General features: G+C 46.7%; 1 protein-coding gene across 5 annotated transcripts in view; it reads right to left on the reverse strand.

The window, feature by feature from the left end:
- The window catches only part of DNAH17 (dynein axonemal heavy chain 17), a 279,399-nt gene that overhangs the window by 100,912 nt on the left and 161,662 nt on the right, over positions 1-16,825 (reverse strand). For all 5 annotated transcript variants that reach the window (XM_053296349.1, XM_053296348.1, XM_053296346.1 and 2 more), the window contains 4 exons: positions 16,189-16,471; positions 11,644-11,817; positions 3,435-3,642; positions 2,357-2,522 (listed from right to left, as the gene is read on the reverse strand). In XM_053296349.1, the coding sequence (XP_053152324.1) occupies positions 2,357-2,522; positions 3,435-3,642; positions 11,644-11,817; positions 16,189-16,471 (831 nt within the window). The remainder of the gene's footprint in view (positions 1-2,356; positions 2,523-3,434; positions 3,643-11,643; positions 11,818-16,188; positions 16,472-16,825) is intronic.

Here is a 16,825-nt window from a genome sequence, read left to right on the forward strand (position 1 = left end):
GATCTGTGTGCTTGGAAAAAGAGTGAAAGCGCAGTGTTGGAAGGAACTGATGTGAAGGTTTGGCATCTAATTCTATCTTGGAACCCATCTAGACTGTGTGGAGTATCCATTTGGCTGTTGTGGAGGCCTCCCATGTGTGGAAGTGTCCCGAGAGGTGGCCCGCCAGCCTGGGAAGTCTTAGGTTATGGTTGTTGTTTGGTTTGTTTGCTCTGCTGATTGAAGGTCAGACTATTATTGCTAAAGTTTCTGGAGGGAAAACGTTGGCAGTTCCAGAACTGTATTGTGTTCTGAAATCACTATCTCGGATTCTAAATGGGACCCTTGAGTTCTGAAAGGACTGGAAAGTTTTTTAAAAATCTGGTTTATCTGGCTTATGTGGTGCTGACAGCATTGTTTTACGTTTATCTTTAGATTCTACTAGAATGTTCTTGAGGGCTGCTTCTCAAGAGGGCTGCTTCTAGTTTAGTGCCATCATATGGAACTGTTGTCAGGTTTGTTTTTGAGGAAGCTTCCACCTGCCAGTTTTTAAGCCAGAGATGTCTTCTGCCTACCACTGAGGTGGCGGAGACCCTTGATGAGAATCTAATGGCGTCCACAGTGGCATCTGCCATGAAGGCCTGTGCCTTCTGAATCTTAACTAATTGTCATCTTGAATGAATTGAATCAGAGGGTGGTCATTAAGTAGATCATCCACCCATAACAAGGATGCCTGGCTGCTGCTACTGAACGGGTTGCCAGAGAGGAGTTGTCATTTGTTTTCTCCTGAAAACAAATTCTGCTCGTTTATTGCAGTGATCTTCCAGGGAGCTTTGCCATCCCAGGGAAGCAGAGAAGGCTGTTCCAGAGACTGGTTCCTCTCGCTCTGACCACTCTCCTTCCTCCTTATCAGGAGTAGGGTCAGGATCTTGATTACCACCATCTCCCTCATCTGGCACTACGTATATCTGGGACTGCCTCCAAATAGCTGCCGCTGGGAAGGGACGTCTATCAGGAATGGTAAGTCTGGGGTTCTCTAAATGGGGGTCCCCTAAAGCTGGCCCAGACAATTCAGATTAATGTGGGTCTCTATGCTTGCATTTGGACTCCTTGGTTGTTTTATTTTCATTTGATCTGGCACTGGATGTTTGGGACCCCCTTAGTATGTTTTCTCTTTTCACTTTTTTGGGAGAGGGGCTGCTTGACTCAGGTGAAGTAGACTTCAGAGGAGGAATACTCTCGCCTGTGCTCCCCCCCCCCTTTTTCTTTTGGGGCTTGAGTTGTTGCACAGTGTCAATAATGGCATTTTAAAACCAAGCCTGCCATTCAGGGGGAATTACCTTGGGAAGGTTAGGACCAGGCCCTGAGGGACCAATGGGAGGGTTACTCTCAACAAAGAGAAGTCTCACTGGTTTCTGCATGTGGCCCTGGTGTTGGATAGCATCCTGGTTGCCCTCTGCTGAGGTCACTGTGGCCTATTGTGTGGTGATGGGTCGAGGGGCTTCCATGTAGCTGGTGCCATTTTTGTTCCCCCATGTCCTGTCTGCCTGAACATCGGCCATTTTAGTTGTGTGGACCCATTCTGTTGTCCAAGCCCTCAATTTGGCTCCGGGGGAGGGAGGCTGAGGCTGGGGCATCATGGCAGCCTGCTGCAACTTGGTGAGGAGGAGGGAGGAAGCTTCCAATGACTCCCCCTGTTCAGTCTCTTCACCCCTCCCTGAGGCATGCTGGGTCACTTTGCTGCGGATTTCATGGCCCAAAGGTGGGAAACCTGGTGTGGCCTTGTTGTCGCTCTGGCTGGGTGGCAGTTTCGCAGCCGGCACAGAAGATTTTGGCAGGGGAGATCCCGGGGCCCTGGTAGCAGCAGGGAAAATACTCTGCCCTTTTCCTTTGGGCAAACCCCCCCCCCCCATTCTAATCCTTCCTGCAAGCTGCATGGGGAGAGGAAAGAGTGATAGGTGGTAGGATGAAGAAAGGAAAAGAGAGGCCTTTTTTAAAGGTTAAAAATGATCCAAAGTGTAAGAAATACTATATAGTGTAGAAAACAGAGACAGCGTTAAGGATTGGAGAGAAAGTACTGAATTTTGAGAAGAAAGTTGAGAAGCTGCCTGGAGCTATGCAGGACTGAAATAAATGGGGTGGAGCTATCCTCCCCAGGCTCTAGTAGGCTTCGTTCTTTAGCTAATTAGCATAGTCCTGCCTAAGAGCACATGGGGAGGATAACCCATACAGAGATGTCCTTGACCCCAGCAGCTGAGAACCTGACTGTATACACAACATGCATAAGGTTCTCTATAGGCCCATCTAACACTTACAGTATTCAACTGTACCATTCAAATGTTTATGTTAACCAGTGATCATAGACAAGCTGCATGCATACCAGTGCCCATGGTCCATATGTTGCCGGATCAATGTGTGAGGAGCAACAGTGCCATATTTGTCTACTTCTGGCATGTTCATATCATCTATGAAGTAAATGAGCTTCTTGGTACCAGGGGGGCCAAAGTTCCTTCCTGATTTCTTCTCCAGGGGCTTCTCAAGAATAGCTGCACAAAAAGAACAGCACTAATAAATAGGTGCCACTGAGATTTTTCCAGATGATCAGTTCAAAATGTTCCTCATTTATTTCACAGATAGTTCTGCAAGAGCCAGCACAAAAGCAATAGTATATCTAGTCTACATAGAATGGATGAGTTACATCAGTGAGCCTTAAAGCGGCCTTGCTTCAGTGGAGAACAGCCTTATGCATGGCAGGAGACGGGACCACATTGATCTTTAAAGGTTGGATTATGTGTTCTCCAATCCCACAGGCAAGCCTTGCATGACAGCTGAAACTGGCCTCAATGCAAAGGCAGAGAAGCTGACTGACTATTTCACCACTGCAGCCAGACCAATTAAAAGTCATTTTCACACAAAACATCTAGGGTAAGCAAATGTGCAGGGAGGGTATAGGACTGCAGTGACGGGTCTCACCTTCAAGCTACCTGCTTTGAGTAGACTACAAAAATTATGCCCATGCTTGGCTTAGATTGGGTATGTTGAGTGGAAAAGGTTATTATGTCAAGGCAAAATAAGGGCAGGAAAGGGATGCTGCCATTAGGGTCACAACAGTGCATGTGCATAAGGGGGATCAAGTTGTGCTGTTACTGATTATGAACGTAATAGGCACTACCTTGTGATGAGCACATAACTGTACTTCAGATAGTGCTTTAAATCACAATGGCCTGGACAGATAAAGAAAAAATTACATTTTCCCAGTAAAAATGCAGGTTGAGTGCTGGAAAAATGCAATAGCTTCAAAAACTTTCTTCTGGAAAGTCAGGTGAATTTCATGTAACAAATGTGCAGCACTCCAATAACCAATTTGTATTAGTTATAATATAAACTAATTTTTGAAATAACAAGCCCGGGATTTCCAGGATGCAGAAATAATATCTACTTTTTCCCAATCCTCTTACATTGCAGCATTGCTGAAGTTGTATAGAAATTAAAGGGGACAGCTTGCACCATATAATCATCCATGTTTAGGGTATCCAGTTTATCCACCATCAGCACTGACTTCCCAGTGCCTGCATTCCCAACTAGCATCACGGGCCATTTCTTCTCCATTAGCAGATCCATGAAGTAGCGAATCCTGATTGTTTCTGTTGTATGGACCATTGAGGCCTGCAAAACAAACCCACACATGAAATAAATGAATTTAAAAATCTGAATGACATAAACCACATGAAAGAGAGACTAAAGTTCTTCTCTAGGAACATATTCCTTGGAAGATAAAGAACTTTGAAAAGTACTTGTGTGATACAAATTGAAGCAGGACAGCTGGATAATATTTTACCACTTGCAACCTACAGACCACAAATAAATGCCCTTCTAAGGGCGAAACTACACATTTATGCCTGTAACTCTTGTTCTGATGCACTTAAAAAAAAAAAAAAAACTTAAATAGTAGCCATGGGGTCCCCCAATTAAGAATGGCACCATGTTGTGGTGGTGGAAACTGGCTTTGACTCTTTGCCCCCAACATGATCTTGGTCTGGACTAGGCCCCCTTGCAGGTGCTAATTCCTTCAGTATGGAAGCTCCCTCTGGTGCCAATAAGAGCTTCCATCCTGGGGAAAATAGTAGCTGGAGAAGGGGTTCCAGTCTAGACTGGGATTGTTGTGGGGGCAAAGGGTTAATGCTGCCCTTCCACCACACTGCAGTCCTAATCCTGACTGGAGCCCCTGTGGCTGCTAGTTAGCATACACAAACAAACACACAAACAAGCACACCAGGAGGTTATTCACACATGGCTTTATGCCTCAGGGTATCTGAGGAGCTAATATACTTCTCAGCTGCTTCGAGGCAGTTTAATTTGGGGAATCAGATGACAGTTCACATAGCCATCAGCTCCCCTCTGCACTCCCTGCGATCTTTCTCCTTTATGAGTTCTCACTGATTACTCTGGGTTTTTTCTCCATTTCTCGCATGACAAGTTGCCAAGCAGCCAGATCAAACAATAGAGCACTTAACCCAAACCTGCTGAATCTGATCAAATCTTTGCCTTTGTGAGTGACTTTTTTCATCACCTCATCTCCCCATCCCCAGACCATTTAAGGGCTCAGATTACGAAGCTGGCAATTTCCCATGCTGCTGTTGGTGCTTTGCAGAAGGCAGGGGGCTGGGCTGGGCGGCTGGGCTGGGTGATGTTTGGAGAAGCCAGTGGTGCTCCTGGAGTCTCTCTGGCCAGGCAGGCAAGGCGGGAGTGTTGGGGTGTGTGTGGACAGGGAGGGGATTGCCTGGCAGGGAGGGCATGCCTGGGACCCCCAGCTGTGAGAGAGGATGGCTGCAGAAGCTTCTCTGTTTCAACTTTGTACCCCACTGCTGCTGCAGCTGCATCCCTGTGCTTATTGCTCAGTGCAGGGAGTTGATCCCCGGCATCCTCCTGGTTGGTGTGCCCCAGCAGGTTGGGCAGGATGGTCTGGTTGTAGGTGATGTCCATGCACAGCAGGATGGAAATGGGCTGACAAAAGCTGTGGTCCGGCACTGAGATCTCTTTCTCACCATGGTATGGCTGGGCCCCAGAATCCAAGGAGGTCCCCCAGAGGGCGCTCAGGAAGACCACCAGGCCCAAGGAAGTGGTGGTTTTTGTTGCTGCTGCTGCTGCTGCTGCTCCCCAGCCCATAAGCTGGCACAGCAGGTGGCCAGAAAAACAAAATAGGCACACATGACGGGCAAGAGCAAGGAAGGGAGGGCAGAGAGGGACCCAGGGAGGTCTTCACAGCCCAGAGGCACTTTGCTACAAAGGCACTGGGGCCCCTCAAAGGGCAAGCAGGGAAAGGGGTCATACGGCGGTGGCAGTGGGGCTGGCTCTGCTCCCTACAGCAGACCACAGATGCAGGCAGGCAACTTGCTGACCCTCCAAGGCAGGGGGAGGCTGTGAGGAGTATCAGCAGATACTCCAATCACATCAGAGACAGAGGAGGAAGTGAGTGAGCTTGACACCTGGTTACGGAAGAACAGAGTTTCACCAATCTGCCATAACCCCTCCGCACCAGTGCTTGCAATTGCAAATCACTCAGAGCAGACCATAACACTGAGTTACTGCCAATGGCCAATCCATACATCAAAGGAGAAGACCCGCAGCATTAGAGAAAGCACAGGATTTTAAAAAGCTGCCACAAATAGAGGATTTTTTTTACCCCAGACATAATTAAGGCAAAGCTAGAATGTGCAGTAATTTTTAATAGTAATTTGGGGGAAAGCAGAGTCAGTTGTGTACTGATCCCTTATAGCTCGCAGGGACTTTGGGGTTATTTATTTATTTATTATTGTTATTGTTATTATTAATTCGATTTCTATACCGCCCTTCCAAAAATGGCTCAGGGCGGTTTACACAGAGAAATAATAAATAAATAAGATGGCTCCCTGTCCCCAAAGGGCTCACATTCTAAAAAGAAACATAAGACAGACACCAGCAACAGTCACTGGAGGTACTGTGCCGGGGGTGGATAGTGCCAGTTACTCTCTCCCTGCTAAATAAAGAGAATCACCATGGTAAAAGGTGCCTCTTTGCCCAGTTAGCAGGGGATAATCCAGCTGATATGTGGACTCACAGCCTCCATTCAGGAGGGGAGCCAGTATGGTGTAGTGGCTAGAGTGCCAGACTAGGACCGGGGAGACCCAAGTTCAAATCCCCATTCAGCCATGAAACTAGCTGGGTGACTCTGGGCCAGTCACTCTCTCTCAGCCTAACCTACTTCACAGGGTTGTTGTTGTGAGGAGAAACCTAAACATGTAGTACACCACTCTGGGCTCCTTGGAGGAAGAGCGGGATATAAAATGTTAAAATAAAATAAAATAAAAAACAAAACGCCATGTGTGTAAAGCTCCCAGGAAGTTTTTTGCACAGGGCTTTTAGTTCTCATCTCCTCCAGAATGGAAGAGGTGAAGTCATATATCAGCCAAATTTACCCTGAAGTCCCTGCAATCTATCGGGGAGCATTCACACACAATTCAGGTTTTTTATTTCACATTTGAGTGTAGCTTGATTTATATCCAGGGTAAAAAAACCCACTTCTGGCATCCATTTTGGGGGGCAACTTTGAACTCGCAGTAAAGCCTCACAGTAAACCCATGGCAAAGCCTGCTGTCTGGTAAAGCTCTAGCCTGTCACGGGCTTAAAATAATGTGTTGTTTGGCTCTAAGTGTAAATATATGATTTTGCTACTACCAGCAACTGGATGGAATGCTATAGTGTATTTTAACCAAGGAAATCAAACCATCTCTGCTGGGCTTCTGTCCCTTAAATCTGCTGTGCTGGTCTCCCTTCCTCTCTTCTCACAAACTCATACAGGAACTTTATGAAGAACATTTTAACAGCGATCCTCTATAGAGACGATCCTCTCCCTATGCCCACTCTTGAGTAGTACGTGCAGCACTGATGATTTTCTTCGCCCTATTGCCAGATGACCCCATTGTTGAAATATATCCTGTAAAACCTCTGTGTCTAGTTTCCATTCGTGTGACAGGCTGAGCCTGTCCATCACTGAATTGTCTAGACCTTTTATGTGCACTACCTTGATGTCGATGCTGTGATTGAGGGCCCAGTGCCAAAGATCGAGAGACAGATGGAGGAGGGAATGGGATCCCATTCCCCCTTGGCAGTTGATATAAGCCTTCATTGTGTGTTGTCCACCATCACCTGTACATGTTAACCTTGAACCTGCGGGAGGAACCCCCTCAAGGCCTTGAATACCACCAGCAGTTCTAAGTAATTTATGTGGTGGCGGGTGTCCCCCATTGACCAATCCCATTTAAATGCAAGTCCTACAGATGTGCTACACCCTTCTTCAGAAACGTCTGTTGTGACTTGGACCTGAGGAGGAACCTTCCTGAATGGAGTGGACTGTAGGAGATTCTGATTCTGATTCATAGTCCACCACTTGAGGGACCCTTGCACCTGAGCTGGTACAGGCAGTATTTTGGAATTGTGATCCTGGGGAAGACTGAAGACGTCCAGGAACCACCGCTGTAACGGTCGCATATGCAGCCTGGCATTTGGCAGGATTGCTGCCATGGAAGCCATCAATCCCAACATATGCTGTATGTCTCTAGCGGTTTGTGCTGTGCTTTCACATATGTGTCGTGCCATGTTTCATATGTTCTGGATTCGTTCCTCCAGAAGTCTTACTGCCGCTGCTACAGAGTCGAAAATGACCCCCAAGAACAGTATGTTGCGTGTAGGTCATAGTTGAGACTTCTTGTGATTGATGGATAGGCTTAAGTCCTTTAGTAACTTCAGTGTCATCCAAAGGTCCCATAGGAGATGCTCCAGGGACCTTGCTGACAGTAATCAACCGCCCAAATACTGGAAGATCTGTACTCCCTTCTCTTGAAGATGACCTACGATGACAACCATGCATTTCATAAAAGTTCTCAGTGCCGAGGAGAGTCCAAACAGCATGGCTCTGAATTGAAAAGTGTCGTCACCCACCTGAAAGCAGAGGTACGTTCTCTGCTGTGGGCGAATGGATATATGATAATATGCATCCTCTAGGAGGAGACAAACTACATCCTCCACGAGAGGAGGGATAGAATGTCTGTGACAGTCAGCATCCTGAAATGCTGATATTCCACATACGTGTTTAGAAGATGGAGGTCCAGTATGGGTCTTAGACCACTGTCTCTATTTGGGACGGTGAAGTAACAGGAGAATAGGCCATCCTCCAGGTCGGAAGGGACCCATTCTATCGCTCCTTTTTGAAGGAGTGTGTCGACTTCTTCCTTAAGGACAGTGGTTGCCAGAGTAGGTTGCCTGCCAGAATCTGGAGGGCATTCTGTAAACCTTATAGCGTATCCTATATGAACAATACTCAGTACTCAGGTGTCCATCATAATTGCTTCCCATTGATTCAGATACAGTCTTAATCAGGAACCCATCCAAGGGTAGTCATGCTCTCCTCTGAGAAGGAGTGGACTTATCTTTCTGTAGCCCCTGCTTGGGTGTCTGGTTTTGGCACTTTCTGTACTGAGAATTGAGCTGACCGTATGCGGGCTGATGAAAGGAGTGGTCATAAACATGAGCCATTGCCTGGCGCAGCTGGAAAGACCTCTGCAAGCAAAATGGCCTGCCAAATCGAGAACCTGAGGAGAAGGAGGGAAAGCTCATTGATTTCGCAGTCTTCTGCATTTTCTGTACATGCTCCATAGTTTTCATCAGTCTGAGCCCCAAACAAGGCTACCCCATCAAAGATAAGATCTTCAATTCACGTTCTTGCTTCCTGTGCAAACCTGAAGACCGTAGCCAGGCGTGTCTGCGTAGGGATACAGAGGCAACAAGTGCTCTAGCAGTGCAATCAGTGGAATGCTTAGAGGTATGAAGGAGTTTTTTACTCAATCTGTAGCTCTCGTTCTGCAGAGAATGGATAGCTTCTTGTGTAGGAGAAGGAAGCGAGTCCAGATATTTCAATAGCTTTTCCCAAATCAAATGGTTATAACGTGACATGAAAGCCTGATAATTCGCTATCATGATTTGCATGGATAAACCAGAATATAAATGCTTGCCCAATGAGTCCAGTCTGCACCCTTCTCTATCCATAGGAGTCGAGAGGAGTTTGTTTTTGGATTTGGTCTGAGCAGCTTCCACTACTATGGAGTTCAAAGTGGGATGCTTCAGCAGGAAAAGAGAACCCTCTGACTTTAGCTTGTATAAATTTTCAATCTTCCTGGAAGTAGGAGGGATCGAGGAACGCTTTCCCCAGAAACTTTGGGCAATATCCAACAAAGCCTGGTTCATCAGCACCACAATTAAGGACGATGATTTATTGTCTAACACATCAAAGAGGGGGTTGGCAGAGGGTACGACCTCCCCCTGAAGCTGTACTCCAAGCGACTTAGCCATGGAGGACATGTATGTTGAGAAGGATTTGACATCACCTGATGGAGAAAAGGGAACACTGCATTCCTCCCGTTTTTGGCATTTCAACTTTGGGCTGTCAGTATTGGAGGAGGAGGATGTACTTGAGTCCAACTCCGAATCCGAAGAAGAATCTGAAGACTCCAATATTTTTTCCAGAGGCATGGAACAAATGGTATCCAAAAGTTGAGTGGCAGTAGATTGCGGCGCTTGAGCAGAGACCAAGGCTGAATTGTGCCCAACTGAAGTAGGCAGCACCACGGGAAGTGCCTGTGGAAGAATACGTTGCGGTGGTTTAGGCGCGAGGTGTGCAGACTCCCGAGAAGGCTTGGTTGCACAGGATTGGCTGATCATGTGGTCCCTTAGTACTGAGTGGACCAAATTTCCCCAAATTTAATAAGAAGCGTGATAAGAGCACACAAAGGTAGGAGACCTGCCTCTATAACAGGTGGGTGCCATCACTCGATGTAGTAACAGGGAGCAGGACATCGATCTGTAAGCCCTGAGGGGGTTATAGAGCATTGGCTATACCTTCTCCTGTGGTATTCATATATTCCCGAGGGTAATGATCATCATAATCAGTGCTCTCCTGTTCACTCCCCTCAGTGAGATCATAGTCATAGGAAGGGTAGTACTTTATTGAGTGATAAGGAGACAGAGGTCTTTTCTTAGGCACATAGTCATATGAATGGAAATTCTCCCTAGAGTCCTTGGACTGATAGCAGTCTGAGTAAAAAGTACAATAGAGCTCTCCCTGATCAGCAGTAGAAGACCAATCAGCTGCCCTGCCACTGACCAGCATGAGCTGGTCTTGTAGGGACAGAGTTGAGTTTGGAAGAGGCGGGGGTTCCATCTGGCAGACCTGATGCCTCCTGTCTCGGTACCAAGGCTTGACCTCGCTCAACCTGCTCACGATCGTGCCGTTTACTGTGCTTTTTAGCCTTTGCTGGCTTCGAGCAGGGCTGAGAGCTTCAAAGAGACAGGGGCGCTCTGTGCATGTGCGGGATCAGGATTGGGCGACTCACGGCCTGCAGGCTTCGGTACCAGCTTAGACTTCAGTACCGAGCCAGGTCAGGTCTTATCTTTCTTCTTTTTGTGGCCTTTGTGACTTTGAAGGGGCAATTTTGGCTCCGAAGCCCAATCTTTGTTTGAGGAAGCAGAGCTTGATGGAGGTGGGGCCAGAGGTGTGATAGGAAGCTCCAAGGGCTGCTGAGAAGTCTTGAGGGCAGCTGGAGCTGTGGAGGCAGAGGGAGTCCTCGAGGAAGTCCCAGGCCTTCCTGGTGGAGCAGACATGCTGACAGGGTGCTAAATATAATTCCCTGACAGAGCTCTCTCTCAGAGATAGAGACAGAGTTGGGATGCTCAATTGTGTCTAGCCTGCTTAGAGAATTTTAGGCAATGAGTGCAGATAGCGGCCAAGTGAGTCTCCCCTAGACAGATCAAGCAGAGGTTATGGCCATCTGAAGAGGGGAAGGCTGATCTGTACTTTGAACACTGCTTAAAATCCCTTTTATCTGCCATACAAAATAGGCAGACAGCTCAAAATCCCCTCAGAGGGAGGGGGGGGAGGGGAGAAAACTTGCCATGAATAAAATAAAAACGCAAACCAAAAAGAAAGAAATATATAAGGATTAAAGACAGAAACTGTGAAAAAAGGTAGAGACACAAAAAAACCTTTTGAGTAAATTTGACAGAAAGCTTGTAAGTGTCCCAAGAGGTTTTCTCTTCGGTGGACAAAAAACAACTGAGGAGAGGGGTGCTGAGCACGTGACTAAGGTGTAAAGGGGAAGGAACCTAGCTACCTATCTGAGAGCAGAAAAAAAGAAAGTCTTGCTTCTGAGTGTTCCGGAGCATTCTCCATGCAGTCGTGAAGCCCATCTGTGTAATGGACAGAGACCACTTAGACGAACATTTTTACAGCTTTGGGGGGGTGGGCATGGAGGCTGCTGCTGCTACGAATATTTATATATTGTTCTACAACCAAAGTTCTCAAAGCAGTTTACATAGAAAAATAAATAATACATAAATAAGATGGCCCCCTGTCCCCAAAGGGTTCATAATCTAAAAAGAAATATAAGGCAGATACCAGCAAAGCCCCTGGAGGGATGCTGTGCTGGAGTTGGATAGGGATTATGCATAGTGAATATGTTCAGATATGAGCAATGGCAGCAAAGGGATATGTGCTTTGGGCTTAATCTAGTACTGTGAAGTAAAGCAATGAAATCAATTAACAGAAACGAGAACATAAGAAGAACATCTGACAATTACCTGCAATGGGACATCTGGATCCAACTCAAATGCTGGCACTTTGTCAGTCCAAGGCAGGAATTTCTTTGAGTCTGGATCAATATAATAGTCAAAAATAGTCCCCTGAGATGGAAACTTGATGGTTTTAAACTCATTCACCCACCATTTGCTGAATTCCACACGATAATCCACAAGCTGAGAAGAAGCACATTTAATTTGAGTTTTAATTTCATTGTTGAGAAACCAGATTATTAAAAAAACTTAACTGGCCAGAGCAAATATACAAATGAATCTGACCAAAACACAATACAAAAGCAATGTCTATAGACATGTTACTACTCTGAGAGTCAACCTGATTGTTAAAACAGGTTGCTTACCTGTAACGGATGATCTGGTAGGTGATTCTACGGCATTCATAATTATTTGGTGTAGGGCTCATCAATGTGGAGTGCACACAGTTTGCTGACCTGCTTGGCCGTAGTTATCGCAACTAGGAAAAGTGTCTTCAAAGTCACCAACTTTAAGGTTGCCGTTGCCATCGGTTCGAACGGCTTCTCTGTTAGCGCGGCAAGTACCAGAGAAAGGCTCAATTTTTCCATAGGTGGTTTAATTGCCGGGTATAAATTGCTAATGCCTTTTAGAAGTCTTTACTTCTCGGGTGGGTGAAGACCGTCTTGCCGTCCCACCCACTGTGGCGTGCCGAGATCGCCGCCATATGTACCTTTATGGAGACATTGGCTAGGCCTTCTCTCTTTAAGGATGTGAGATACAAGAGTACTTTTTTCAGGGTTGCCTCCTTTGGCGTGAAATGGTGTGACGCAGCATAGGTACAGAATCTGCACCATTTTGCCCTGTAGTTCCTCTTGGTTGATGCCCTCCAAGTGTTGAGAAGGATCCTCCTTAACAGCCTATCCTCCATGCTGTTAGATTTAGCACCAACAGGTTTGGATGCAGCATCTGGCCGTGGTCTTGAGATATTTGGTTCGGCCATAGGGAGAGCCTCTTGTATTTCCCTCTGGACAGTCTGAGTAGCTGCGTGTACCAAGGTTGTCTTGGCCACCAAGGAGCAATTACAATAGCTCTTGTCTGATCCTGTAGTAGCTTGGCCACTATCCTGGCAAGCAATGGGATCGGCGGATAAAAGTAGAAGGTGCTTCGAGGCCATTTAAATTGAAAGTCATTGCCCTTGGATAGCCTTCCCAGACACATCCTGGAGGAATATTGGGCACATTTTTTGTTGTGAGTCATAGCAAAGAGGTCCGTGTCTGGTCTGCCCCAGGCGTGGAACAACTGATCTAGAATCTTTAGGTGCATCTCCCATTCATGTTGCTGCAGCACCAAGTCTCTGCTTAATGAGTCCACCAGTGAGTTCAGGGTCCCTTTTATGTCTTTCACATGGCTTTCATATGGGTCCCCCTTGGAATGCACCAGTTCCATAACTGGAGACTGAGATGGCAAAGTGAGCTTGAGAGTGTGCTGCCCTGATTGTTTACATAGGTGATGGCCATTGTGTTGTCCATCTATTGCTGGATGATGCTGCCAGTGATGTGGTTTTGAAAGGCCTGAAGGGCTTTGTAGGCCGCTAAGAGTTCCAGGAAGTTGATATGTAAATGTGCCTCCTTTGGGGTCCAGAGGCCTTGCACTCTCCGTTCTTCCAGGTGGGCGCCCCAACCCTGCATGGAGGCATCAGACGTCACTGTCAGAGTGGGCATTGGTGTTTTGAATGGCACCCCCTTTAGGAGGCATGCATCCTTGGTCCACCAGTGCAAGGAGGTCAGTACTTTCTTCCAAACTAGGAGATGTTTGGTCTGCGGGTCAATGATCGAATGGAATAACCTGAGAAACCACAGCTGTAGCTTCCTCATTCTCAGAATTGCATAGGGTACCATGGTGGTGCACAAGGCCATTAGACCCATAAGTACCTGCACCTTTCTGACCCTTTGCAGGAGCACAGTGTGGAATGCATCCCCTAATGCGCGTATGCACTGAAGACGCTCCGTCGGTAAATAAGCCCTTTGGGCTGTCATATCTAGCTGTGCTCCGATGTACTGTAGGCATCTGGTTGGTTGTAGGAATGACTTTTTCCTGTTGATCTGGAAACCCAAGTCGTGGAGAAGTGCTGTCACCACTCCTATGCGGGTGTTCAGTTGTTCCATTTTGCCTGTGAAGAGCCAGTCATTTAGTTAGGGGAAGACAGACAGACAGACTTTGCACTCCGAGGTAGGCCACAAACATGGCCATGCATTTTGTGAATACCCTTGGGGCAGTCAAAAGTCCGAAGGGCAACACATTGTATTGGTAAAACATTGAGCCCATTGTAAATCGGACATATTTGCGGTGGCTCTCTTGTATGCCTATATGAAAGTACACATTCTTGAGATCGAGTGTTGCAATCCATTGTTCTCTGAAGTGGAAGGATCACTTGCAATGCTATCATGAGGAATTTTTGTACTTCGATGTATTGGTTCAGCCACCACAATTCCATTATCGGGCGTATGCCCCCCGTCCCGTTGGGGATTTGAAAGTACCAGGAGTAAAATCCCATCTGGCTTTGAGCCCATTGCACTGGTGATATGGCCTCCTTCTGCAACAACTGCTGCACCTCTTCCATCAGCACCGGAGTCTCTGGAGTGTATTTCACCCCTGTAAATTGTGGTTTTTCTTTCACCCAGTCATTATGGCTGCCGTGGAATCACTATCCAGATCATAAAGTCCATCATTAAGTCTGGCATGTTTGGCTTTGTTTTCTAAATAGCAGCTGTGGGGTGTGTATGTGATCAGGATTGGGACCAGTGTTCCCTGTAACAGGGATTCCCAGATATTGTTGACTACAGTTCCCATAATCCCCAGTGAAAGGCCATTGCAGCTGGGGATGGTGGAAGTTGTAGTTAACAACATTGGAGAATCCCTGTTACAAGGAACACTGATTGGGACTGTCTTTCCTCCTCTATTTTAAAGATAATTTTAACGGTTTGTTTCTTTACTTCATGTCAGGATTGCCTGCACAATCTAGACAGGGAGAAAAGAAGACAAAATCCCAGTTAATGATTTTAAAAAGAGATAATAGAACACTGATAATTCTCTTCCTTCCTTCCCTGGAAAAGAAAGTGAAGGAGGTGTGCTGAGATTTCCCCAGTTCTACCCCAACAAGACACTGGGTGAAGCTACACTGAGCTTCTGCTGGCTCTGAGCACAGCACGCTCTGGACTGGCCCCAAGGGAAGGGAAGAAGCCAGCCACTGCAACATCTGCTGCTCCGAGAAGTGCCTACAGTTGGATGATTGTTGGCAGCAGCAGGAGGACCCTGGAAGCAGAGTTACTCTCCTGCTCATCCAGCACTCTGTTGCTGCTGTAACAATGGCTGGCTTTTCCGTTGTCCATCTTCTCTCAGAAGAGGAAAGAGAAGAAACAAATGCTGTGCTGGTGATGTGCCAGCTAGAACATCTCACACCTTAGCACAGCACTTCTTTCCTTCCTCTTTGGAGAAGATACAGCAATGTAGTTGCAACAGTAGCAAGAGCAGCAATGGTGATGGAAAGTAAGTGGAGTACATCCTTGGAGAGGGAGGAGAGGGGAAAGGTGGTGGCAGTGTGCTGGTAGAAAGCAAGGGGGTGGCACCCACAGTGGGGGTGGGATTGGGTGCCCACACTTGCTGCTCCATGTACACTCACCACTTGAGGTGGCCACCTCACCTCATGAAAGGATCACCCCTGCCTGGGGAAAATGGCAGCCAAAGTTGGGCCTGATCCAGTTTGGTAGTTACATCCTTTCTCCCCTCAAGTTGTGGTCCTAATCCTTACTCCTCCCCTCTGTGGCTGCTATTTAGGAAACAAAAACCAAGCACACAAGGGCCAAGGCCTTGTCCAATGTAGCATGCAGTTTGGCCCTGAGAGGGAATGATCTAGGGCAGAAACAAATGTCAGAGACATGGCTGCTGAGGCAAATGACTTCCATGTGGCTGAAGCTTCACATGGAAGTAATAATGCTGGAATCCTCTTCCCAGACAAGTCTGCCAAAACATATAGGAAGCAGTCATTCAAGTTCTATTGGACCCAAAGGACATGTGCAGGACATGACATTCCAGCCAAACCATGCGGGAAGCAGACTGACCAAACTGTCATGGAGCCATTCATGTCATGGAGTATTGAGGAAGTGATTGTTGGATCAGCCAGGCCACTGAGGTAACATTTGAACTAGCCCATTGAAAATGGGTTCTGTGTACATAATCTTGCTTAATGTACATAATCTTGCTTAAGAGCCCCTGGTGGTGCAGTGGTAAAACTGCCGCCCTGTAACCAGAAGGTTACAAGTTCGATCCTGACCAGGGGCTCAAGGTTGACTCAGCCTTCCATCCTTCCGAGGTTGGTAAAATGAGTACCCAGAATGTTGGGGGCAATATGCTAAATCATTGTAAACCGCTTAGAGAGCTCCGGGTATAGAGCGGTATATAAATGTAAGTGCTATTGCTATTGCTATTGCTAATGCCCAACTGGGTGCTGCCCACCCATTGATGCCTCAGATGTAGGTGTATAGAACAGAAGAAGGTAATTTAAATTTCTATAGGTACCTGATCCTGGAACATTGCCCCTCCAAATGCCCAGAAGCAAGCAAACACAAAATAGAGTTCATATAACTCTTTGGCCGAGTCTGGCGGTGTATTGACTGGGGTCAGGAGACATTCCAGTAGATACAGGATAGTTTGCACCACAGTCACTTCTGGTACGGGAGTTATCTTCTTGAACCCAAACTTCAGCTTATCCAAGCATGTAGGCAAGTACTTGTCAAACAGAATCATCAAATTGGCTTTTTCAGATTGCACTTCCCGGCGCTCAATCCAGCTACTCACCACTCTGTAGAATGATATAAATATATTTATTTAATATGCAATGTATCATTACAATTATACATTTACAAAGCGCAAAAAATGCAGGTTGTTTACTTGTAACTGGAGTTCTTCTTGTGATCATCTGTCCAGTCACATAGATGGGCTTCCACATAGCATGAGAAGCATCCAGAACCCACACAAGTTGATCTTTCTTTCTTTCTTTCTGCCATAAGATAGGTAGCTAGGCTTCACCCCTGTACACCTGAGTCACGTGACCCTCACCCTCCTCCTCAGTTCTAGAGTCTGCCACATCAGGCTCTGCAGTGGGGCAGGCTGGGTGGGTGTATGACTGGACCGATGACCACAAGAAGAACTCCAG

Source organism: Hemicordylus capensis, chromosome 2 (genome assembly GCF_027244095.1).
Source record: "Hemicordylus capensis ecotype Gifberg chromosome 2, rHemCap1.1.pri, whole genome shotgun sequence".
Taxonomy (NCBI): Eukaryota; Metazoa; Chordata; class Lepidosauria; order Squamata; family Cordylidae; genus Hemicordylus; species Hemicordylus capensis.